At 47.4% G+C, this 23,780-nt stretch overlaps 1 protein-coding gene across 2 annotated transcripts in view; it reads left to right on the top strand.

Annotated features, from left to right (window-relative positions):
- Positions 1 to 23,540, top strand: part of CCDC50 (coiled-coil domain containing 50) — a 55,869-nt gene extending 32,329 nt beyond the window's left edge. For both annotated transcript variants that reach the window (XM_074963336.1, XM_074963337.1), the window contains exons 5-11: positions 3,947 to 4,064; positions 12,638 to 12,753; positions 13,464 to 13,508; positions 14,356 to 14,460; positions 15,057 to 15,136; positions 16,486 to 16,595; positions 17,764 to 23,540. In XM_074963336.1, coding sequence (XP_074819437.1) covers positions 3,947 to 4,064; positions 12,638 to 12,753; positions 13,464 to 13,508; positions 14,356 to 14,460; positions 15,057 to 15,136; positions 16,486 to 16,595; positions 17,764 to 17,783 — 594 coding nt within the window. In that variant the 3' untranslated portion in view covers positions 17,784 to 23,540. The remainder of the gene's footprint in view (positions 1 to 3,946; positions 4,065 to 12,637; positions 12,754 to 13,463; positions 13,509 to 14,355; positions 14,461 to 15,056; positions 15,137 to 16,485; positions 16,596 to 17,763) is intronic.
- The last annotated feature ends 240 nt before the right edge of the window (positions 23,541 to 23,780 follow it).

The following is a 23,780-nucleotide window of genomic DNA, read 5'->3' as shown; positions in this document are numbered from 1 at the left end:
TCAGGCAAAAGGATGTTTTTGTAAATGCCACTTGGTGCCCCCACCTGCCCTACAATGCAGATTACCATAAACGGCTGATTTAAACCCTGAAATAATGGAAATCCCATATCTGAATTTAAATCCCAGCAGTAAGTCCTTCAATGCCACAGCAGAAATAGAAGTGTATCTGGCGTGTTTTCAGTAACAGTATTTATCACCACAATACTTTGCATTTTTGTAGCGCCTTTCCTGCTAGCACTTCAAAATCCTCACAGCACCTTTGGGAAGAAGGTGTTGTCCTCAGTTTCTTCATCTGCAAAATGGGGACGAGAGGAGAAGGGATTTTCCCTGGTATCTCAGTGAGTCAGTAGCAGCCAGGTCCTTTGACTTGCTGTGTCCTCTCCCTGACTGGCATTTCTAAAATCCTCCAGCTGCTTCATAGTTCCAGTCTAGGGCATGGAGAAAACCTAGGGAGTTTAGACTAGCATAGTGCTAATGTAGTGCCTATGCTCACTTGCACGAGGGAACTTTTATTGCACACCGGCAGGGTCCACAGGCCAGTTGGTGCATGACAAGCTGGTGTGGACTGAAATTTCCATCCCTCTGGTGTAGACTAACGCATTGTGCAAACAGCTGGCATTCTCTCCTCAGCTCTCCCATTGGGTTCACTCCAGGTGCGGGGGGTGTCTCCTAACGAGGACGGGGTATTTAGAGAAGAGGCCAGGAAGACTGTGGTCTACAGTGCTGTATCAGCGTCTTTGCCCACTGACGTGGAATGGAGAGAGAGTAGGACTTTGGTGCTTCGCTCCTGAGGAATCCTTCCTTATCTGTGCTGGCTCTGAACCATTGTGTGTCCCGGGTGCCTGCATTCAAGGCAGACTCACCTGAAGCTGTCTTCAAATCACATGAAACATGGCCTCAGACCCTGGGGATAGAGGGCCAAAATGGCCGCTCGCTGTCTGCAGACTTGGCCCACGTCCCAGGGATGTTGGGACTTCTCTCTGCGGTTCCAAAATGAGGGGTGTTGGATCCCACCATAAGGCCTGCCTGCCTGGCCACGTTCACTCTCAGCCCTTCTGGATTCCAGGGGGACCTCATGACATATTCCTCATGTTCTTTTTCTTTAGCTTTCTCTCTCTCTAGGCATGGTTTAGCTGGCGACAGCTGAGTTCATTCCCTCTGCTTTTCTATCAGCCTTGGTGCACCATGTTCTGGCCTTCACTTTACAGTGCCCCAAGACAGCATCTTCTCCCACCAGTTCTGCTGCCAGAATCTAGTGTTGAGTTTCTACTCCTCCACCTCTTCTTCCAGCCCTGATCCCTCTGCTGCAAATCAGGCTGCCCTGGGAGTTGCAGAACATGGGGTCCCCCAAAGAAGAGGCCCCCAAGCAGCCGGCTGCTTTGCAGGCACTACAGTCTCGCCCTCCCAATAATCACGAAGGAAAACCAATTGGGAAAGTGGCACACTCTGTGGTCTTAATGCACCTCAGTGGACAAGCAGTGACCGCGCTGGCTGCAACACCTCTCCACCAGGCACTGTTCCTTTCTTAGAAAGATCCCTCTCGAGTTTCTTTCCCTCCAGCCCTTGGCCGTTACATTGATGCATTTCTGTGCTTGATGTACCACAGTCCCTGTAATTAGCACCCAGTTTGAAGCAAGTTCATACCTGACTTTGGAAACCCTGGCGCTAATAAACAACTCGCATCTGGCAGTGACGCAACCCAGAACTATGCTAGTGGGAGGAAAAACAGTGAGGTAAAGAGGAAGGTGCTTTGCAGTGCCGCGTGGGTGGGCATGCAAAAAGGGTTTTATTTTTAATAGCCGAGCTATGGATCCTGAAAGCCTGGAGCTTTAAAATTCAGTCTCACCTTCCTTGCTTTGGATATTCTGGCTTTCAGGGCTGGACTATGCATGTGATCGCCTTCAAACATCAGAACGGACACCTCACACCTTCCGCATACAATTGTAGAAACGTAGGACTGGAAGGGACCTCAGTAGCTTATCTAATCCAGTCCCCTGCACTGAGGCAGAACTAAATTTTATCTAGACCATCCCTGACAGGAGTTTGTTTAACCTGCTCTTAAAAACCTCCAGTGGGGGAGGTGCCATGGTCATAACCAAAGTGATGGGGGCATGACAAATGGCTATAAAATGATGAAGGCTATAGGGATGGGAATTCTCATCCTATTATTCCCAACCCCTTCCCTTCCCTCCTTCCCCCCCCCTCCCCCGCCCCAAGAAAGAAAAGAAAGAAAAAATCCAACTAGCTACAAAAGCAGAGCTTTGACCCTGAAAAGGGAGAAGGGTCAGACAGGGATTTTGGTATTGCTTTCTTGATATTTTTTGTTTGGTGGAAGGCGCTCAGATACTATATCGTTGGGTGGAAGTATATACAACACAAAGTAGATAGAGAAAGTGAATTGGGTGCTCCTAATGTGCCATTCTTATAACACAAAATAAGGGGGGTTCAGTGAAATGGAAATTCACCAAATTTAAACCCAATAAAAGAAATAGTTGTTTACACGACTCATAATTTACCTGTGGAACTCACTTCCACAAGAAGATACTGAACTAAGAGCTTAGTGTAGGATTCAAAAAAGGATCATTCATTCAGATAGTTATTGAGAAGATCTCCAGACATATTTGATATGAGGATTTAAAAGAAAATGTGTTTTGATTGGATGTGGAAACCCTCTTGCTTCAAGGTATAAGGCAACCAGTAACTAACAGGTTAGGGAGAAACTTCCCCTCTGGGCTGGTTACTCCATGAGTGACTATTTCAGAGTTTCTTGCGCCAACCCTGAAGCATCAGGCAGTGGCCACTGTTCAAGCAGCATAGTGGAATTGATGGACCACAGTATGGCAGTATGTGGTCCAGTATGGCAATTCTAATCCTCTGATAGCCATTTCAAGCTCTGCTTGTGTTGGGTATTTGAGGAGCAGCTGCAAGATCTGTATGTAGCTAAGGCTGGAGACCTGCTGATTTGAATGTGAGGGAGGTGGGCCTACCTTTTACAGATGGGAAAAGTGAGACCCGGGTGACTTGTCTGACCCTATCGAGGGAGTTTGCATCAGGGCTGGGAATAGGACTCAAGAACTCCTGGCTCCCAGCCCAGTGCTCAGACCTACGACAGTCAAACCCCCTGAGCCAATGGCTCATCAGACTGATTGGTTAAGGCACATCAGTTTCAGAGCTGACTGTCCACAAGGGAGCGATATGGCCAGTGTCACGTCCGGCTGCCTTTGATTGCCCTAACCCCATGGAGCACCTGGTGCCCATTTTGTAATTGGAGGTAGCCGTTCCATGTCAGAATGAGCGAGACTTGAGCCCACGGCCTCCAGGATTGCAGCTGAACTTCTTAACCACTCTGCCAGCGCACCTACAATTGTCCTCGCTTAAAATAAAATCAATACTTACTGCCTGCAGTAGCTAAAATTAGCCCATTCAGATATTCACAACTTCAGAGGAGAGTAGAACACCATAGCACAGTCAGTGCCGATTCACTCCCTGGTGCCCCTTGCATGCTGATTTGTGCACTGGGGGGTTGGTGGGGAGGAGGCTGTCCTGCAGGATCCCTTGTCCCCAAAGGACAGGAGGTCAGAGCCATGTAGTCCCCTAATTCATTCCCTTTGGTAAAGAGAGAACTGGGGGGTGTACTAGCCAGCATGTGGGTCAGGTTGTCGCTTGGTCTCCTTGTGCCTTTGTCTTCCCTTGTGTAAAATGAGGGTAATGAACTAAATCCCTGGGATGTTGCGAGGGTGAATTCACGGTCTGTGATGCTCATTGGGATCTTTAGATAGGGGGCCTTCAGAAATGCGAAGGATTGTTACTTACAGCATATCGCAGGAGAGGCATCCACAGTTGTTACAGGTACAACTTAGCGTCTCCTTGGCGATAATAAGTGAAGGAGAGAGAGAATTCCCAGTGCTCTCTGGAAATGTCCTGACTGTCTCTCCTCCACCTCTAGGACATTGCCCGCATCCTACAGCAGAAGGAACTGCAGGAAGAAAAGAAGAGTAAAAAGCACTACCCAGAATCCCAGGGACACACCGCTCACGAGGACAGTTACTACCCAGAGAACGGAGGTAACCTTTCCTCTCTAGCGCAAGGATCACACGCTCTGTAGTACTGGTGATCCTGAGCTATACAGTTTGACCTTCTGCTGGAGAGCTGGGATTTTGGTTTAAGTTCATTTCTTCTGCTCTGCTTAAGGACCCAGTGACATCTATTGGGGTTTTGTCATTGACTTATTGGGCCCTAGGCTAGAATCAGGAGATTAGATAAAACTCTTGTCCCCATTTTTATTTTAATGTGTCGTTAAAATGGGTTATAGGGTGGGGATGGTATGTGTGTAAAACCTGCTTGTGGTTAAAGATGATATGTGGCAGACAGTATATGTGTCTAATTTATTAACATGGAGTGTACTAACAAGAAAGCTTAAGGTAATTGAGGCACTATAATTTTAAGGACAGTGTTTCCATTTTTGATTTGTGTGGTCATCTGAAATACCCACAGTGGTCTAAGTGTGTAATGAATAACTGGTCTATGGAGTGGCCTTTCAAACAAAATTCCTATCAGGTATGTATCCAGCATTAGAACCAGTATATTCAACTGGTATGACTTACTGGAAAACAGGAGGGTTTCCAAAGAACAGCTTCACCAAGATTATCACTCTGGTCTGTTAATCATGGAAAGAATATAATCTGCAGGGCTGTTTTTCCTTGGGGACCTGCTTTTATGATCAAACACAACCTCTCTCCAGGTTAGGAGAGAATCTGGGTGTTTAATTATTGAACAGCCTGAAAATTGCTCTATTTGCTGGTGGCGGTTCTTTCTGACGTTCTTCCTCCTGAAAAATGTGTGTTGGGAAAGGATTTGCCATTTTTTGATTCAGGAATTGCACAGTTGAAGAGCAGACCTCTGATTTCTGACCTTAAGATCTGTGTCTGATTATTACATATTTCATCTGCCCTCCCAAGTAAAATGTTTAACTAAAGTTCAGTCAGAAATAAGCTTTAGGATGGCCAGAAAGTTCATACCACAAAGTGTGGAGCAGCAACTAGATGGAAACATCAGAATGATGAGATCTACCATACACAGAATGTTCTCCCAGTGAAAGTGGTGACGGACTCCCTGCTGGAATCTTTTAGAATGCGACTTGGGAAGTCAGTGGGGGACATGCTGTAGGGGAATAATCTTGCTCTTGCTGGGGTGGGAGGATTGGCTAGATTTTGCAGCAGAAGTTAGAGATGGAAAAGATCTATGATCCTCTGAACCTGTATGCTAAGAAGATATGCAGCACCATGCGTGATGCACCTGGAGAGCAGGATATCCTAAGAGAGGCTGCAAACTGGCATGGCATTTCCTCCCACCAGACTTCTTCCACCTGACATGATCTAGTCTGGAAACATGATCCAACCATAGGAGGGGCAGAGTAGAAGGTCCTTAATCAGCCAGTAATAGTGGCCTTTTTTTCTCCTTGCATTTAGCAACTAGATAGCTAACCGTAGTGGGTTCTCTAGAAGCACCGAGAGCATCTAGCATGTTGCTCTGGCACCTGTGAAGTACCTGAGTGCAAGGTGATAAGGACCCAGCGTTATTGGTTTGCATTATCCTCACTTGATGTGGGTCCTAGCTGGAAAGTGTTGTGATCTGCATCCAAGCTTCCCCCATATTCAGAGTGGGTGTGGATCTGAGATTCTAGTTCAGAACCATCCCTATTTTTAAAAGGAAAAATAAATACAAAAGAAGAAAGATTCTGTCCTGAAAGAATCTGTCCCTTGGAAAATATTGTCCTATTCACCCTGTCTCTTATTGTTTGATAAAGTGGCACCAACCCCTAAGAGTGCTTATGTTGCAACTGCTGCGGGGCACCACGGTTACTGCAGGTTGGGTGGAAGCTAACTGTCCTGAGATTCACTGACACCAAATCTCCTGCTCAGGTTGTCTGGCATGGTAGAGTTACCCACACAGAAACAGTCCTTTCACAACCGAGCTTCAGCATTTCATGCCGTCCTTCCCTTTCTTTTCCCTGTCAGAGGTGGTTGCTTGGCTTGTTTTTGCTTTTTTCTTGAGCTGTGCAGACAAGATTAAACGAATCACAGGTGATGCTGGGTTGTAGGCACTTGTTTGTGTTGTGCAGAAACTGACTCCTTGCTTTCCGACTTTCCTTTCATTTCTAATCACTGTTCAGTAAATCATCCAGATAGTTGTTTGTGTTTTGTTTTTTTGTTTTTTTTTTAAAGCGCTATTCATCATCTGCAGATAACCGTTGCCATTTGAAATTGTCCAGGAAAACCCACCATTTAACAGACACTGCCATACTTATCCTTTCAGCTCTTGGTTTTTTGTTTGCTGTTTTTAAAATAGATATCTATCTTGCATAAAAGTCATGCAGATTTGCTTTCAAGATTGGTTTGCAGTAGGCTGCATTTCTTATAGCTTTGAAGAGATTTTTCTAAACAGTGTGATTTAAAGGGACCCGGTTGTTTTGATCCCCAAGTCTGGCTCCTTGTTTCAAAGGATAGTAACAGTTTAACTGTGCTTTCCTTAAAACAGAACACAAACAATGTGCAAAAGAACATCCTTAAAATGAGCATTGCTATTATATGCACTGTTGTAGCCATGTTGGCTGCAGGATATTAGAGAGAGAAGGTGGATGAAGTGGTTTTTTTTTTAATTATTTTTTTTTTTTTTTATTGGACCAAGTGCTGTCAATGAGAGAGACAAGCTTTTGACCTTACACAGAGCTCTGCTTCGGTCTGGGAAAGGTACTCGGGCTATGTCTACACTACAAATTACTTTGGTACAATTTACGACACTCAGAGGTGTGAATAATCCACACCCCTGAGCGACCTCTGTTATACCGACCTAAGCACCGGAGTGGACAGCGCTGTGTCAATCGCAGAGCTTCTCCTGCCGACATAGGTACTACCTGTCGTGGAGGTGGCGTTATTAACCCAGCAGAGCTCTCTACCGTCAGCTTAGAGCAGGGGTTCTCAGGAAAAAAACTTTGGTGTTGCTGGTGTCCGCTCTCTCACTTTTTCCTGAAATACTTAATTAGCTTTAGGAAAACCAAATAAATATGCACATAGACACGTCCAAATCATTGTAGTTTGTTTATTGCTCGTTAGTAAGTCTGTTGTGAAAAGTGATGTTAACAAACATGCAGCTGTCACTTTTCACAGCAGGCTTAATCAGCCCTGGCAAGCCTGGGCTTTCTATTTACCTGTGAGACACTGGTTACGTCTACCCTGGAATAAAAGACCCAGGGCATGGCTGTGGCTGGCCCAGGTATGGTTTGGGCTGTGGGGCTAAAAATTGCTTTGTAGATATTCAGCGCAGGTGGCCGGAGCCCAGGCTTGGGGTCCCAGAGCCAAGCCCGAACATCCACACAGCCATTTTACAGCCCCCTGGCCCAAGCCCTGGAAGCTCAAGTCAGCTGACCCGGGTCAGCCACAGGTGTTTGATTGCAGTGTAGACATACCCTCTGAGTACACTTCCCATACCTGAAGAAGAGCTCTGCGTAGCTTGAAAGCTTGTGTCTCTCACCAACAGAAGTTGGCCCAACAAAAGAGATTCCCTCACCCACCTTGTCTCTCTTAGCTATTATGAAACTGTGTCCACAATGGAGAAGGAAAGTCCCTCGCTGTTTCATTGTGCTGCAATCCTGCTTACAGTTATCTCTGCTTAGTGTGAATTCTTTCTCCTGGCTGTACTCTGAGTTCTTCACTGTACTGCTGTATGTAGCACTTCACTCTGCCCCGTGACTTTTCTTAGAAATTAAGTCGAACAGAAGATTGGGGGTGGCACATTTCCAACTCCCCCACAGTTAAACATTTGTATCTAGTTGTCACTGTGAAAGCAAAACCAAAGAGGATTTCCACCCACTTCGTGGAAAGCTCAGATGAAGCAAATCTGCGAAACAGCCAAGGGAAATTTTTTTTTTTTTTTTTAAACTACATTGCTTAGGTCAGGAACCATTTTCTGAACTTAGTGTGTAAGTTTTGTCAAGTACTATCCGGCCCTTAAATTTCCACAGTGATACTTAGAGTCTAGACTTGAGTTCTCTAATGTGGGAACTAGGGCCCTCAGCCCTCCTGCTTTCTGATTCACAGAAGGGAAGGTTGTTAGTCTCGGGTTACTTTTCGAGCAAGGTGCTCAGATACCATGGTAATGGGTGAGCTTATAAAAAGGTAGAATTGGCCTGTCTCCAAGCTGCCTTAATTTCACAGCATGGAGCTTTATTCCTCCCCCCATGGAAACACATGGCGATGGTCTTCTCCCTCCCCCCCCCAGAACAGGTTTCAGAGTAACAGCCGTGTTAGTCTGTATTTGCAAAAAGAAAAGGAGTACTTGTGGCACCTTAGAGACTGTAAATTGGTTAGTCTCTAAGGTGCCACAAGTACTCCTTTTCTCTTCAGAACGGAGACCGAAACATTTCTGGAGGCCTGAGTACATCTCTCCTCTCCCCCACCCTTCCACCCCTCTCCACTGAGCTGCCCTTTGCGAACCTGGTTCTGGTTGGGTCCAGGAGCAATCGGAAGTAAGGCAACCCTGTGCAATGGGCTGGTCCCGTGCTCTTTGTCAGCCCAGCCGGCAGCGAGAGGTCCCCCCATCTCTCGAGTTATCCAGCCTTGTTTTTTCAGGCGCTCAGGCTTTAGACGAGGATCCAGATGGCTGGGTGCTTAGCAAACCAAACCTGCCACACGTCAGTCCCTTGTCCACCACTTGCTCCTCCTAGTTCAGCTGCTTAATTAGGTCCCCATTGTGTTGTGTAACTCTCAGCTGCCCCCCTGTACCTCAGCCTCCCGTTCTGACCCTGCATGTTCGTGCTGCCCATCTTACCTGTTTCCATGTGGAGCTGCCTTTTCCGCTAGTCCTGTGTCACGCTTGTGCCATCGCATGCTGCGTGAGCTCGCCCCATTCGTTGGCATTAACTTGTGTGTCACTAACCTGCTTCGTTGTTTGTCCCATCCCTCGTTGCTCAGACCACCTGAAGGGTAGCTCCAGGGAGCAGGTTTCTGAGTACTCGCGGCCCCGCCGAGCCCGGAGTGGTGACAGACATGTGCGTCAGCGGAGAGAATCCCAAAGAGCCTCCCTGGCTCTTTCTAATAACGCCACTGAATGCGAGCACCCTGCCGCCGAGGCGTCTCAGAGCTCTCCTCCGCTGAGCAAGACCAGGGACAGCCAGCAACGTAGCAGGGAGCGGCGGAAACCAGCCAGCCGGGAGAGGCCTCGGAGACCTCCCAGCCTTGACCTGGACAGGACAGCTGACTATGAGCCCTGGGACTGCAGCAGCAGCTTGGAAAGGAAGCCACTGAGCCGTGAGAAATCCAGGAGACCTCCCAGCCTTGACCTGGACAGACCAGTTGAATACAATGCCTGGGACCACAGCAGCAGCTGGGAGCGGCGGGAAAGGAAACCAACTAGCCAGGAAAGGCCTCTGAGACCTCCCAGCCTTGATCTGGGCACAGAGGTGGGACGTGCCAGCTGGGAGCAAAAAGAAAGAAGGCCATTGAGCCAGGAAAGGCCTCGGAGGCCACCTGCTCTTAAACTGGACCTGGAGACTGACCGGGCAGCCTGGGGCCACAGCAAAAGCCAGCAGCAGAGAGACAGAAAGCCGCAGAGCAAGGAGAGAACGAGACGACCTCCCAGTCTTGATCTGGAAGCAGCTCAGGACCACAGCAGCAGCTGTTTATCATACCCGGAAAACCACAGGTCCCACCGCCAAGACCGCCTGTCCCCTAGGGGGTCTTGTGAAGTGAGGCTCCATGACGCAGAGGAATTTCACAGGCAAGATCATAGGAGGGGTCAGGAGAGCGATTATAAAAGAGCAGGACACGGGCCAAGAACGTCTCCCTCCCCCCACACTGAGAACTGGGAAAGGGAGAGAGACCGCCATCGAGACCCAGGTAACACAGAAAGGTGGGTGGGGGAAGGATGCAGGGTATGAGGCTGATTTGTCAGGTTGTCCTGGTTCTTCTCAAGGTCCCCGTCTAGAATATCTGTCTGGGCCCCATCTGTCTAGACCGCCAGTTTGTTTCCTAGGCTTGCGTTAGAAGTGCCATTGGAAAGTTCCCGGGTCTCCCCTGCTCCAGTGTGATAAAGATAGTTCTGTGTCGACTCTTTGGACACGACGGTGATCGGAGCTGCCCAAGTACCTAGAGAGACAGAAAATGGTCTTGGCTCTTGTTCTCTGTACCAGGACGGCCCCCTTCCTTAATAAGACCCTAATTATTCGTATTCAGACTCTTTCTGGTATATGCTAGTGGGCGGGTGAAAAGGAATTGCTATGAACTCTACTCCCGCTGTGTGATGGAAACAGCCTTTTACTAATAATGATAATTACCGTCTCTGCTGTCTCCTGGCATCAAAACAAAAACAGTGAAGGCCAGGGCCTGAATGAGCCAGATTCTGCTCTCAGCCACGCTCTTGCCACCCTATTCTGTTTACTGGGATTGTAAACGAGGGCAGAATCTGGCCCCCCAAGTGAGGGGTATGCTCTCTTTGGGGACAGCTTTTCAAAAGCGCTCAGCACCTAGCTGTTGCCACTGTCGTCAGTGGCTCCTGGCCACCTCCCTTAGGAGCTCTTGTTTTTGAAAGTCCAGCTGTGTGTTTAGGTGCCTTAGTGGGAGCCACGGAGTTCGGAGCAGCTGTACAAGATCTTAGCTTTTTGCCAGAGAGAGAGAATTTCTGTTTTGTTTTGTTTGTTTTATAGAGAAGTGTTTCCTGGTTCATTGTGTGGTGTGTTGCTGTACATGCTTCTAGAGCACATGGATTAAGTGCACTTTAAAAATCCAAATATGCCGTTAGAATTTAAACACCTACTCTAACACCTCTGATATCAGCGAAGCGACAATGGTCTCGTTGCTAAAGAAAAAAAGCCAGGAGTTTGGAGACTTGGGGTCTAGCTTCAGCTCTGCCCCAGATTTAGTAGGAGCTTGCACTAGTCACCTAACTGATCTGCACTGCAGCTTCCCTCTCCGTAAGGTGGAGATGATCCTACGTATCCACCTTGCAGGGTGTTGAGTCTTGTGCTCTTAAAAGCTTTTAGAAGTTTGTTTTTTGGAAATGCAAGTTATTGATAAGGTGTGTGTATCAATAAGGGTCACAGTCATTCCTCTGGGAGACCATGGCATAGCATCCCACTGGATATATAGCGACTGTACAATGATGAAAATAGCCAAGATATACAAGTAGCAGCTCATCTCCTCTTCCTGTGGGTCTTAATTATAGCTGGTGCTTTGTGCCAGAGGTTCCTCCTTCATGTGGGCAGGAGTGGTATGGAAATTACCACTGTATTTCTATATTCGGTCTGTTTAGCTTAACAAACAATTTATTTAGCTTAACAAAGAGAAGGTTAAGGGGCAACTTGGTAACAGTCTGTAAGTACCTACATGGGGAACAAATATTTGATAATGGGCTCTTCAGTCCAGCAGAGAAAGGGATAACATCATCCAATGGCTAGAAGTTAAAGCTAGACAAATTCAGACTGAGAATAAGGTGTACATTTTTAACAGTCAGAGTAATTAACAGTTGAACTACTTAGCAAGGGTCGTGGTGGATTCTCCGTCACTGATCATTTTAAAATCAAGATTGGGTGTTTTTTCTAAAAGCTCTGCTCTACGAATGTCGTCTCTGACCTGTGTTATCGAGGAGGTCAGACTAGATGATCACAGTGGTCCCTTCTGGGCCTTGGAAGCTATGAAATAAACATTTCTCTTTGTATTCTGAGGAAAAAAGACTAGCTAAGCCCTGGTCTACCCTTAAAATTTAGACTGGCTGAGCAACATTGCTCAGGGGTATGTACAATTCACACCCTTGAGTGCTGTAACTACGCCAACCTAACCCCTGGTGTAGATGTGGCTGGGTTAATGGAAGAATCCTCCCATTGACCTAGGTACTGCCACTTGGAGAGGTGGATTTACCTACATGGAAAGAAAAACCCCTTCCCTTCTTGTAGGAAGAGTCTGCGCTACGGCGGTAGGTAAAGATTATTAATTTTGGAGCAGATCGTAATTGCTGAATTGAGGGTAGAGAGAGATGATCTGATATTCAGAGAGGCACTTGCTGGATGATCCTGAGATCAGAGTATTGTAGCCCAACATCTGAAGATGCGAGCTAGATAGGGCTCTCATTGATTGATTAAGTGCAGCATCCTTGTATCTGGTCCAACAGGAATGAGGAGAGCCCCTGAGCTTCCTCCGACTCTCTCTCCAACTCCTGGTCCAAAGGGAGTCTGGACTGGCTCTAAAAATGTATCCTTGTGGAAACTGTCTAAAATAGGGGTGGTTTGACCCCACTTTCTGCCCAGAACAAGAACTGAACCTTGTATGAGCTTCAGAAAAGTATTTGTTTAATTATTTTCTCTCCCAAAGAAGGGCTGTCCTTGCTGAATTTGTGAACCAGTCGGGAGCAGTAATGACCAGAAATCTCACACAAGCCTGTCCCAGGCTGGTTTTGCAGAGCCCAGCATTTCAGAGGGGCTTTTCCTACATCGCTGTCTCCAGTAGTGGGTCTCTGGACCTTCTGAGCAGAGTCCGTTTGGGCTTCTGGGAAAGTAGCCGATTGCAGTTGGGTGGATGAGGGTGTGGGGGTGGTCCCATTCCAAGCTGCGTGGGAGCTGAGGGATTTGATTTCTCTCCTGGTTTTGCAGGATTGAAGTCGAGGGGGATGAAAGAAGCTGTTTATGCCAAACCCCGAGTGGCCCGTAGGGACCTGGAGCTGCATGATGCAGAGATCGCTAGGAAACTGCAAGAGGAAGAGCTTCTGGTGAGCAGAGATGGCAACTATTAACTAACGAGTGACTGGGGAATTAACCCCTTGGCCAGTGTCAGCTGCTGTTGAGGGCTAATGTGCAGCTGTCATGTAAGGGGCCAGATTTTTAAAGGTATTTAGGCGCAATGGGAGTTAGGTGTTCAAATACCTTTAAAAACCCGTCCCTAAATGCTTTGGGTCCTACTCCATGCATTGTAACGGTGACCTCGCGCAGTTTTCAGTAAATGCAGCTTGATTTTTATCGTCTCTTTCACGCGCACTCAGTCTTTCCCAGAGCGCTGGGCAGAGTCTGGTAAGGACAGAGGCAGACACACCTTAGGCGGCGCAGATGGGTGGAGAGCTGAGGTGTGATCAGCAACAGGGCCGAGGAAGGAGACAGATGCAAGAAGGGCAGCATGGGAAGATGGGAGGTGCAGTGGAGGAGTCTTTCTCGCTGATGCTGGGAAAAGCTATGCAGGAGACTGGATTGGACGGGGAGGGGAGCAAGATGAGTTGTGGCTGGGGGAGGGCCAGGGTGGGGTAGTATGGAGGGTTTTAAAAACAAAGCTGGTCACTTTAACCTGGCTCGTGAGAAAAACGCGGAGAGGGTTGATGTGCCTGGGGAGCAGAGAGCAGTGTGCGTCTAGGCAGGCCCCGAGCAGCATCGTTTTGCTATTGTTTGATTGACTCGAGATGTCTCAAATGTACTGCTTTCCGTTCTCTAGGCCAACCAGGTTGATAAGCGGGCAGCACAAGTAGCCCAGGATGAGGTGAGCCCCTGTCCCTCTAAGAGTTTAATCATTTGAACCAAACTGCTGAGAATCGTGGTTCATGAGAAATGTCGGCCTGCCTCTGGCACTTTCCCCCCGTCCTTCCATCCTTGCAGGGCTCCGCCTGCTTGTCACCTCTTTTCACTCTCTTGCGACTTCAGGGCAGTCCTTTTCTTCCATTGCCAGCTCCTGATGGTGGCCACGTAAGAGTGACTCTAGTAGCCCTGAGGGGGACTGTCCGAGAAACCCCACCCTCATGATGTGGGGAAAAAGAAACAAAGGGCAGAAAGGGGGTGTCCCGATCCAGACTGGCCTGCCACCAAGTCAGAAACAAACAGTGATGGGCGATACACGCAGTGTCTCATCTGCCCCATCCCTGCAGTGTGGCCTCTTCTCTGGGCAAGTCCTGGCCCCTTCAAAGTCAATGGAACCTTTGCCATGGACGTCAGTGGGGTCGGGGTTTCACCCTTCATTGGTTGTTAACTTTGCTGACGCTTTGCATCATGGTGTGCCCATAAAGCCAATGGAATCGAAGGGCAGGTTTGGCCGTTTCGTCCAACTTCCTGCTCAGTCTGGCCATTTGAAGAATGTGGCCAGGTGAGGTCAGCTAATAAGATGTGCTGTGAATTCCAAACCCAGGGGCTTTGCTGCTGTCTCATTCTGCAGCCAGCCGGACGGGGGATCAAAGTGCCTGTGATGGCAAGTGGGCAAAAAGCACCATCCCTAGCTCCTTTGATAACAGCGGTAATTGTAAAGCACAGTGGGAAAGCATTGAAAATTCAATTGGCTTGAAATCAAAATAAAGCCAGAGCTCTCTCTGCGTGGGTCTTGTATTTTTTCCTGGTAGGAGATAGCTCGCCTGTTGATGGCGGAGGAAAAGAAGGCTTACAAGAAAACGAAGGAACGAGAGAAATCCTCTCTTGAAAAGAAAAGGCAGGACCAAGACTGGAAGGTACGCCTGGCCTCAGAACACCCCTACAAAGCGAGTGGTGGTGGTCCCATTTTCCAGATGGGGTAGCTGATGCACAGGTGAAGTGGGGTATCTAGAAGTGGTGTCAGTCCAGATTGCAAGAGGGGCTGTAGATGCCAGCACTTGGAGGGTTAAAACAGGAGAGTAGCTAGGATGGAAAATGTTAAAGGGCTTGATCCTGAAAGGTGCTGAGCACCATGACCTGCTGCACCTGTTTAAGCCCTCTTACGTTGTGAGTTCTCAGCATCTCATCTTGGCCCCGAGCCCCTGAAGAAATTCTGCAGATTGTGTCTGAAACCCTGCAGATTTCCTCTGGCTTAATGGATATAGTTGTGTCCCCTGCTAGTAACAGGCCCCAACAGCATAACAACCTGCCTCATATTTACAGCAAAAGGAGCTTGGCTCATGAAGCCGGTGCTTTTAGTTTTGGAGTTCCCAGGTTTGCTCCCTGCTGAACGGGTGTGGTCACGGCTTCTTTCATGCAGTCGTAGGGGGCTATTTTGGACAATCTGGCCCATGTTTTGTAAGGAAAGTATATGGCTCCCCAGTGACCTGCCCTCTTCTCTTCTCCCCCTCAGCGTGACACAAGTGAATTCATGCGTCCAAGGTCAAGAGAGAGGCTTGAACCTCAGAGACCCAAGAGTGACAAACCTGCGCGGTGAGCTGCACTCCCAATCTGTAAAACTGGGCAAATCTGCCGAGGAAACCATCAAATGGTTGAATCTCGGGGAGCAGATGCTGGAAGATGACATGGAGGCAGGGAAGTGCAGGGGCTTGAACACTGAACAGGGATGGAAGGTGCAGGGTCCTGTGAGGTGCTCCTTGAGGTTTGGTGTTTGCTTATATGGGTCCGTGGCATTTAGCCACTGTAGGGTCCCCATCTTATAGTGGCAAAGACAGCTGAGTTTGGGCAGCAACACTTGATAAGTGGACAGTCGGCTCTGAGTGGGTTAAGTATGTCCAGGAGTTGAAGTGGCTGCTTTTGAATGCCTGAAATCAAGTGGACGCCACGGTTCTCTCTGTGCAGCGTTAATAAATGGAGATATGTGCACTGCCCCCGCCCGCCCCCCGACTCATAGACACGCTCAAGTCAGACAGCTGCCTGAGTACAGGCAATCCATTGCAACTGGGTGAATCTTACTGATTCACCACATTGCACTTCAATGGTGGAGGCCCATATTACACCCTTCCCACGCACTGATACAGTGCCCACAAGACAACGCTGGGGTTGAACGTGGTGGGTTTAAGCCCTGTTACTGGGACGAGACTAATAAAGACTTTTTTAAAATGAATAAAAGGTAAGGCTGGTCGGGGTGGGGGGAGGAATCAATACAAATATTCGACTTTCAGAACTGTTCTCACTTTGCAAGGTTCAAAATGTACCTATTTTCACTGCAGAATTTATCCTGGTATGTTTTTATCGAATTTCCCAATTGAAATGTTTTGTTTACTGAAAACACATTGAAACCATTATCCAATGAAAATTTTCAGTTACATAAAAGCGACATATTTGGAGAACCTTGAGGAATGTTTGTGAGAAAAGGCCTATTTTTAGATGGCACAATTTTTCATTCAATAAATTCTGACCACATCTATTAAAAGGCGACTATTTAAAAGCCTTAAAGGCTGGAAATAATGCCTAAATTAACAATGGTAGTAATTAACCATTGGAAACAACTTACCAAGGGTTGTGGTGGATTCTCCATCGCTGGCCATTTTAGAATCGGGACTGGATGCTTTTCTAAAAGCTCTGCTCTGGGACTTATTGTGGGGCAGGTCTCTGGCCTGGGCTATGCAGGGGGTCAGACTGGATGATCACAATGGTCCTTTCTGGCCTTGGAATCTGTGAATGAAATCTGTGAATAAAAGGCAAAAGTTCAGCCAGGAGAGCAAACAACACAGACGCCTTTGCTGCAGAATTGCAGGATTGTGCTCCGGGGTATTATTTTGGGTGTTTCATCGTTGCTGTAATTTTTTCCCTGACTGTCTCCTTTCTGTTCTTGGCAGGCCGCCACCACCTCCAGTCACAGAACTGGCTGACTTTGATCACAGTCGTGGTTTTACAAGCCAGCCTAGCTCCGTGCGTCAGTTTTCTAAACCGGAATCTTCTCCGAAAGGTAAGAAGAGAGGACCATTACTGCTTCAGCACTTTGTTTACTTCGGTGACGCAGTTCAAAGAATCAGCCTGAAAAGTATTACTCTCTGGTGGCTGCTGCGTGTGGATAGATAGAGAATATCACATTACACCTTGGAGACACATGATCCTGCTCAATAAGCCATCTGTTCTCAAGTCCCTGCCGCAAAGAGCTTACATCTAAGAGCTAAATTCTGCGTCTTGAGAACACGCAAGAAAGAACAAGAACAGAATGGTCTGGCAACTTCATTTTCACGCGTGACTAACTCAAGGCACAGGATGAGACTGAATGGTGTGAAGGCAGTAAAGCAATTTGGGCTTCATCTGACTCATCCTGCTACATAGAACAATCCTACACACTAGGAAACCTTCCAAGAGTTGTCTGGCTGGTGGATGACAAGGCTGAGGCTTTTCTGTACAGCGCTAGACTTGCCGTGTTCATCAGTCTGTCTGTGGTTTTTCCATAGCCCTTGTTACTAGAGCATCTAAGCACGGTGCTTTCTGATATTGCTGGGGACTGGGGTCCCTCAGTTCTCCAGCTTCTATAGCTAGGTGCACAAGAAAATGGAGAGGAAGGGTTGGGGGGGCTAGCGTATGTGAAAGAGAGGGGAAATGTTGAGGGCACTTGGTATAGGTTACTAGATGTTGAATCAGTGCCTAGTGCCATTCTCACAGGTGGGCCGTAGGGGGCCATTCACAGACTGAGCGATTGAAGGGTTTGCCTTCTCTGTGGACCTATCCAGGTGTTTCCCAAACCTTTTACTGACCTTAATAGTACACCTTCCCCACTTCTGAATGTTTGAATGCACCAGACAGTTAAACAAACCTCGGGGCTGCTAAGAACTAGAAGAAAGCTTTAGATCCGGCAATCCTCACTGTGCTATATGCCAGTGGTTCTCAAACGTTTGTACTGATGACCCCTTTCATGTAGCAAGCCCCTGAGTGTGACACCCCTACCCCAATGCAAATTAAAAACGCATTTTTTCATATTTAACACTGTTATAAATGCTGGAGGCGAAGCAGGGTTTGGGGGTGGAGGCTGACCGCTCGCAAACCTCATGTTATAACCTTGCGGCCCCCTGAGGGGTCACGGCCCCCCAGTTTGAGAACCCCTGCTCTGTGCTAACTGATTTTTCCCTTTTGTTTTATAGGTTTCCATTCCAAGCAGTAAAAAGCTAGACTTTGCATTGATACTGACGCTCTTCTGTAGCAGACATTACTGGAATTCCCAGGAGAGCTTCTCATTTCCTTTACCCAACTCGAGTTCCATCCTCAGGACTTCTTCCTTTTTAAATATCATGCCAATAAGTAGTATATGTTCATTCTGGTTTCCTGGTTGTTTGTGATCACTTTAGTAGTGCAGTAAAATCTAGCCACTGTGTAGCTGGCCAGCTGTACCCAGCTAGCTGACCTGACAAGACCTTTACAGCCCTCTAAATCCCATTTTAGCTACAGCTGCATCTTTGACAATTAGTGACTTGATCTTTGGGAGAGAGAGAGAGAGAGACAGACAACGGGGGGAAACATCTGAGGTGTGAGGTGGATTATGGCAATGCAGAAATCCAAGGAATAGGATGGAGATTAACACGTGACTCAGATGACACACAGCTTTCTGTTGTAACCAGGATTGCACATCTCCCCGAGTCCTGAGTGAGAACCTGGAGCCAAATCAACACAGAGCAACTGCTGTTTTCCATGGTAGTTGGCATGAAGGTGAACGCGTCTTCGTACATCTACCAGCAAGCTGCTCGGACGTCACGCCCTTTGGAGAACCCCCTGTTCTGTCTACAAAGTCTCTGCTGTGCTGTCGCTTCTTAGGAAGCACCTTTTGGGTGACCCATGTAACGTGCTTCTGTGTCCGAGTGAGGCCTCTGAATAAGGGGCTATAAAACTTCAGCTCATGCAGTACGTCTTGTATGTATTGCTTTTGAGAAGTTCTCAGTTTCTTGATGCAGCTGTCTGGTGGAGCCGGAGGGGAATATAAATTCGTGGGCCATAGGGCCAAAAGGGACCATTATGATCATCTGGGGTGACTTCATGCACGGCATGGGTCAGAGAACCTCACCCAGGAAAAATGGGGGGAGCTAGTATTCTTTACACCATTGAGCCCAATCACTTGTGGCTGAACTAGAGTGGGTCTTCTAGAAGAGCATTCAGTCTCTGTTTAAGACGCCATGTGAGGATGAAGTAATCACTTCCCAGAGTGCAGGAATCCTCCCTCAATCGAAGATACCCACTTAGGTTCTCTCCTGTACTGATCCTTGTGCCCCCCGTCCCATGGGAGATGAGTACCTCCTGAACCACCTCCCAGTGCTTTCAACCTCAGCGTTTTTGTCAATGTCTGTGCAAATACATTTGAATTGCAAAGCTGACCATAGATGTACAGTAAGTTCTTAAGCCTATCCAGCCAATAAGGGCTAGATGGCCAGTCCGCAAGTCAGTGGCAGGAATCAGAGGCAGTGGATTGGTGAGCAGCCTGGGAGGGAAATTCCTTGATTTGCTGCTACTCCAGAGAGGTAGTAAACTGCACCGAGTCTGTACTTGGTGAATCACCTCCCAGGGTCAAGATGCTGCGGGGCGCACGGAGAGGTAGAGAACGCAGCGGCTCTCCAGAGCCTGCTTGCATGAAGCGATGGTGCACTTCACTGGCACAAGGGAGTAAGGAATGCTTCTGCCCCCTCTGCTCCTTTGTAGCAGTCTGCAGGAAGGGCCGCAATCCGGCCCCAAGGCCACGTCTTCGCTAGGGGGAAACAATGTGTTCTTAACTCCAGCTAAGACAGGGCTGTCTGTAGCTGTCCCACAAGTTAAAGGCTATGGAGCAGCCTAGGGTTTACCCTGACTTTCTAACTCATGTGAAAACTACAAATTGCCCTGGTGCTCACTAGGATTTTACCTCTGATTAGTTACCCTGTGTTATAACAATACCTGCCATGCAGCATCTTTCATCAGTAGATCTCAAAGCAGTTTACAAATCATTTTACAGATGGGGAAACTGAGGCATAGAGAGGGGAGGTGACTTGCCTAAGGGCACCCAACCGGCCCGTGGCTAAGCTGGGACTGGAACCCAGTTTTCTGAGTCCCAGTCCAGTGCTCTGTGTCAGGCCACACTGCCTCTGTTAGCTAGCGTGAGTCAAGAACACACCTTTGTTCTGAATGAAAAGAAGGCTTCGGTGAGTTAGAAATAACGTGAGGGTTTTCTGCATTGTTGGTATCCCCCGCTGTCGAATGGACTCACACCGACATCTCCAGACTGCAGACGAGTGTGCCTGCTTTCCCCTCTGCCTCTCTCCAGGGGATTCCGAAGCTCTCTCTTCCTCTTCTCAGGAAACAGCCCAGGCTGTGGCTAGATTTGACTGCCCTTGTCTCCTGCCCTTTTAATTGCCCCACATCCGTCTCATCAGGAACGTTAATGGAGTTTTAAAGGAAACAGTCCCAAAATGCACAGTGCGTTTTTTATTTGATAATCTTGGCATTTGCAAGGTTTTTATGTTATAAATGTTTATTTTTATATTTCATGGAACAGTCAGTGTTTCTACTGCTGAGAATGTCACTTCCTTTCCTGCATCCCCCCAACCTGTATGTATTGTGGAACGGAACAGGGGCCGGGGTGACAATTCTCAGATGGTCCAAGACCAGGTCCTGCCCCTCGGGTCATCCGGTAGTTGCCAAATCAGAATATGGTTGCGTTTTACACTGGCTTTGTGCAAGTATAAATGATGTCACAAGGTGGGGAGGAGAATCCAACCCCTGGAGCTCAGCTACTGTCAGGGTTTGGCAGTTTATGATGATTTCCCCTCCCACGCCCTGACTGGAGGCTGCAGTTTCCATCTTATCCCCATTAGGAAAGTCTTTAGGAGCCCCATCCTGCTCCTGTTTCCGGGCCCGATTCTGGAAAACATCCCTATTCAAGAAGGGCGCTCAAGTCCCATTGAAGTCAATGGGACATAACATGCTTAGTTAGGTGGCAAAGCTCCCATTGACTTGAATGGGAACTGGATCAGGCCCTAAGAATCCATCCCTGCTCCTGTTGAAGTCAATAGGCATCTTTTGTTGAGCAAGGATCAGGTCCTAAATAGGTGGAAGATCGAGGACCTGATTCACCACAGGCCTAAGCAGCCATGAATGACTCTGCTGATGCCAGTACAGTGGCCGCTGCTTACGCCAGACGTAACATTGGCCCTTAGAGCTAAAGCTCTGGCTGGCTGGTGTCCGTGATGATTCTAATAGGACCTAACCAAGGCTATGTGCTCTTTCCCCGATGGAAAGCCAGGGAACCAACCTTTCTGTTGCCCCGTTTAAGTAGCTTGGCCTGTTGCCTTGCTCTGAATTAAAACGTATATGGCAAAAGGCCGGGAAAACCTGCCGGTGTCGTTCCTTCCTGTGTGCTTTATGACAAGTAACGGAAAGTCCATGGTAGTGAAGCACGTTGCTTCCCGAGTTTCCATAGCCAGCAGGCACACGTCACTAATGCTTCCCAAAGCTTTGACTTACACAGCTCACTTCGTACAACAAGAGCGGGAAGCAAACGAATTTCCATACCCAGTCTTGGTTGATGCTCTTGCCACCCCTTGGTCTTCCGTCCAATGCGCAACAGTTGTAGCCATCTTTGAGGAGTGCGGTTAGGCAAACGGCGTGATCGTGCCTTAATCCCGGGGTAGTCGACACCATAGCCGTTCTGATCAGAGTCAGTGTGCTATAAAATAAACCCAGCCTGCCATCTTAAGACATGTACTGTACAATGAGGAGAATGCAGGATGCCAATGGGAGACAGAGGCAGCAGGTTAACCTCATGGTTTTTAAAGGACTTTCTGGTTACTGTTGAGTGAAAAATCGTTTTTTAATTGGTAGGTTATTTTTTATCATTTGGCTTCCCTCATGGGGAGGGAGGGTAGAATCTACAACAGCTGAAGCTGCTTAGCTCCACAAAGGGATCTTGTATGTACAGTATTTTTATATTGCAGCAAGGCAGGCCTTTTAAGATGGGAATTGGGACAATTCATCTTTAATACAGGAAAAAATGGATTTTTTTTAATAGCCCTCAACTTTGTGATTTTCATTTGGTGCCAAATTAGACCAGCTGTTCCAGCGTAGGGTATTCATTCAACTTGCCACACTGGATTGATGTATGTACGTATTTTTATTTTTTTTTCGGGATTTAATTTTTGATTAAGATTAGCCTGTATGCACGCTAACTGTGGATTTCAAATTGATGATTTCCGTGCGTGGGAATGTTTTGGAGGCAGTACAGATACAGTGATTTTATTTTAAGGCTGCAGAATGCCCAGCCTACCGTGTCCTCTTGTATCCCAGCATGGCCAATCAGTCAAATAATCAAAAGTGGCCTTCTTATGCAGCATATCCTCCCGGGCATCTGCCGCCCTGAGCAGGTTCTCAGTGCTGTGAGCCTTGGAGAGCCAGCGTGGCTGTGCTGAGATACGACAGGGATGGGCACAATACTTAGGCCTAGATAGAAGTGGGTTGTCCCACAGGCCTTGCCCCCTGGGAAGCTCGATCCAAGCAGAGTTGTTGTTATGGAAGGGATCTTGCAGCACCGGGGAACAACCTTTGATTTTGCACTTGCCCCATCATTGCCCAGACCTGCAGTTGAATTTTGCCCATCTGCCAGTGCAGGGGACAGTTCTTGGCCCTTGTCTCCCGGGTTCCAAAGCTCTCTTGACTTCCCCTAATGTTGTTGGTTTGAGAGACCTCTATGGGGCAGCACTGATTCTGATGGGAGGTTCAGCAGTGCAGCTTGGAGCTGTATATATCACTTGATAGCTGGTTGCTTCTGTGGAGAAGATATTTTTAATCACTGTAAGTAGCAGTTGCACAGTTTATTTTTTAAGATGATGCTGTAACAGACCTTGTGGTTCTCTAATAATTTCACGGTCGTTGTCACTATGCTGCACACAATGGCTACAGCAGGCCTAGAACTCAGCACCTCCTGCGCTGAAAGCACAGGGCCTTGCCTCTTGAGCTAGAAATGTCTCTCCATTACCTTTTAGCAGCACAGGGTCTATAATAAGACGCAGTTCAGACTCTATCCAGCAAAGGGCAGTGGTGGAGACAAACCCTGCCCCCTTAACTACAGTCCTGTCTTTGTCCCAATAAGCAGTTTCACTGTATCAGTGTTCTCTTTAAGTCGATTCTGCTGCGTCTCCAACTGTGTTTATGCACTGCAATACAGGTAACCACCTCAAAGAAGTAACTAATGTAGCTCTTCAGGGTAAACTTTCAGCATGGGGCAAGGAGATATTAGCCATAGAGTAAAATTAATTAGTCAAGTGGCTAAATCCCTCAGAGCTGCAAATATACCCTGTACTCTAACAGCTAACCCATAAATGTAAATTGGACACTGACAATAATCCATCTATGCAACCCTGTTATTTTTTGACTGTTCGTCCTCTAGTTTTATCAGGTTTAACATAGAACTTCTGAATGATATTTAACCAAAGTATCACGTTTGTGTGTATAGCATGATTTGCTTCTTTTTTCCTGAACTCGTTGAATGTAAAGAGAATATCGCCTTGTCCATCTTGTTCAATAAACCGTAGTCTTTTGTTATCCACCTGCATCCATCTGTGTTCTTCTCCAGCGATTCATAAGGCTATTGAACTTAATTATTTTTCTTGATGTGAGTCAAAAGACTTGCTAAGTACATTTTCCTTGTCAAGTGTCCACTTTTTGTTGCTTCTGTAAGAGCTGGAAGGTGTGAGATTTCACATTCCAGTCCATCCTTGGCTTCTTTTGGTGCTTAGCTTATAATACCAATGATTATGTTCTTCCAACTTAATAGAAGTAGCAAAATATTGGTTTATATTTTAACTCGATTGTATTGTGTCCAGAGGGATTGAGAAGGGGTGGGTAATGTCATGGAAGGAATCTGGCCTGTTTCACTTATTGAGACTGTGATACTGGAAAAATAAAGCAGTGGATTCATTTGCAAGGTGGTGTTTTTTTTTTAAAGTGTGGTTTATGATTTGCAAATAGTCCAATTGAAACTTCCCGAGTCTACCTAATCATAGAATCATAGAATATCAGGGTTGGAAGGGACCTCTGGAGGTCATCTAGTCCAACCCCCTGCTCAAAGCAGGACCAATCCCCAATTAAATCATCCCAGCCAGGGCTTTGTCAAGCCTGACCTTAAAAACTTCTAAGGAAGGAGATT

This window comes from Natator depressus, chromosome 9 (genome assembly GCF_965152275.1).
Source record: "Natator depressus isolate rNatDep1 chromosome 9, rNatDep2.hap1, whole genome shotgun sequence".
Lineage (NCBI taxonomy): Eukaryota > Metazoa > Chordata > Testudines > Cheloniidae > Natator > Natator depressus.
This window is presented reverse-complemented; position numbering and strand designations above follow the sequence as displayed.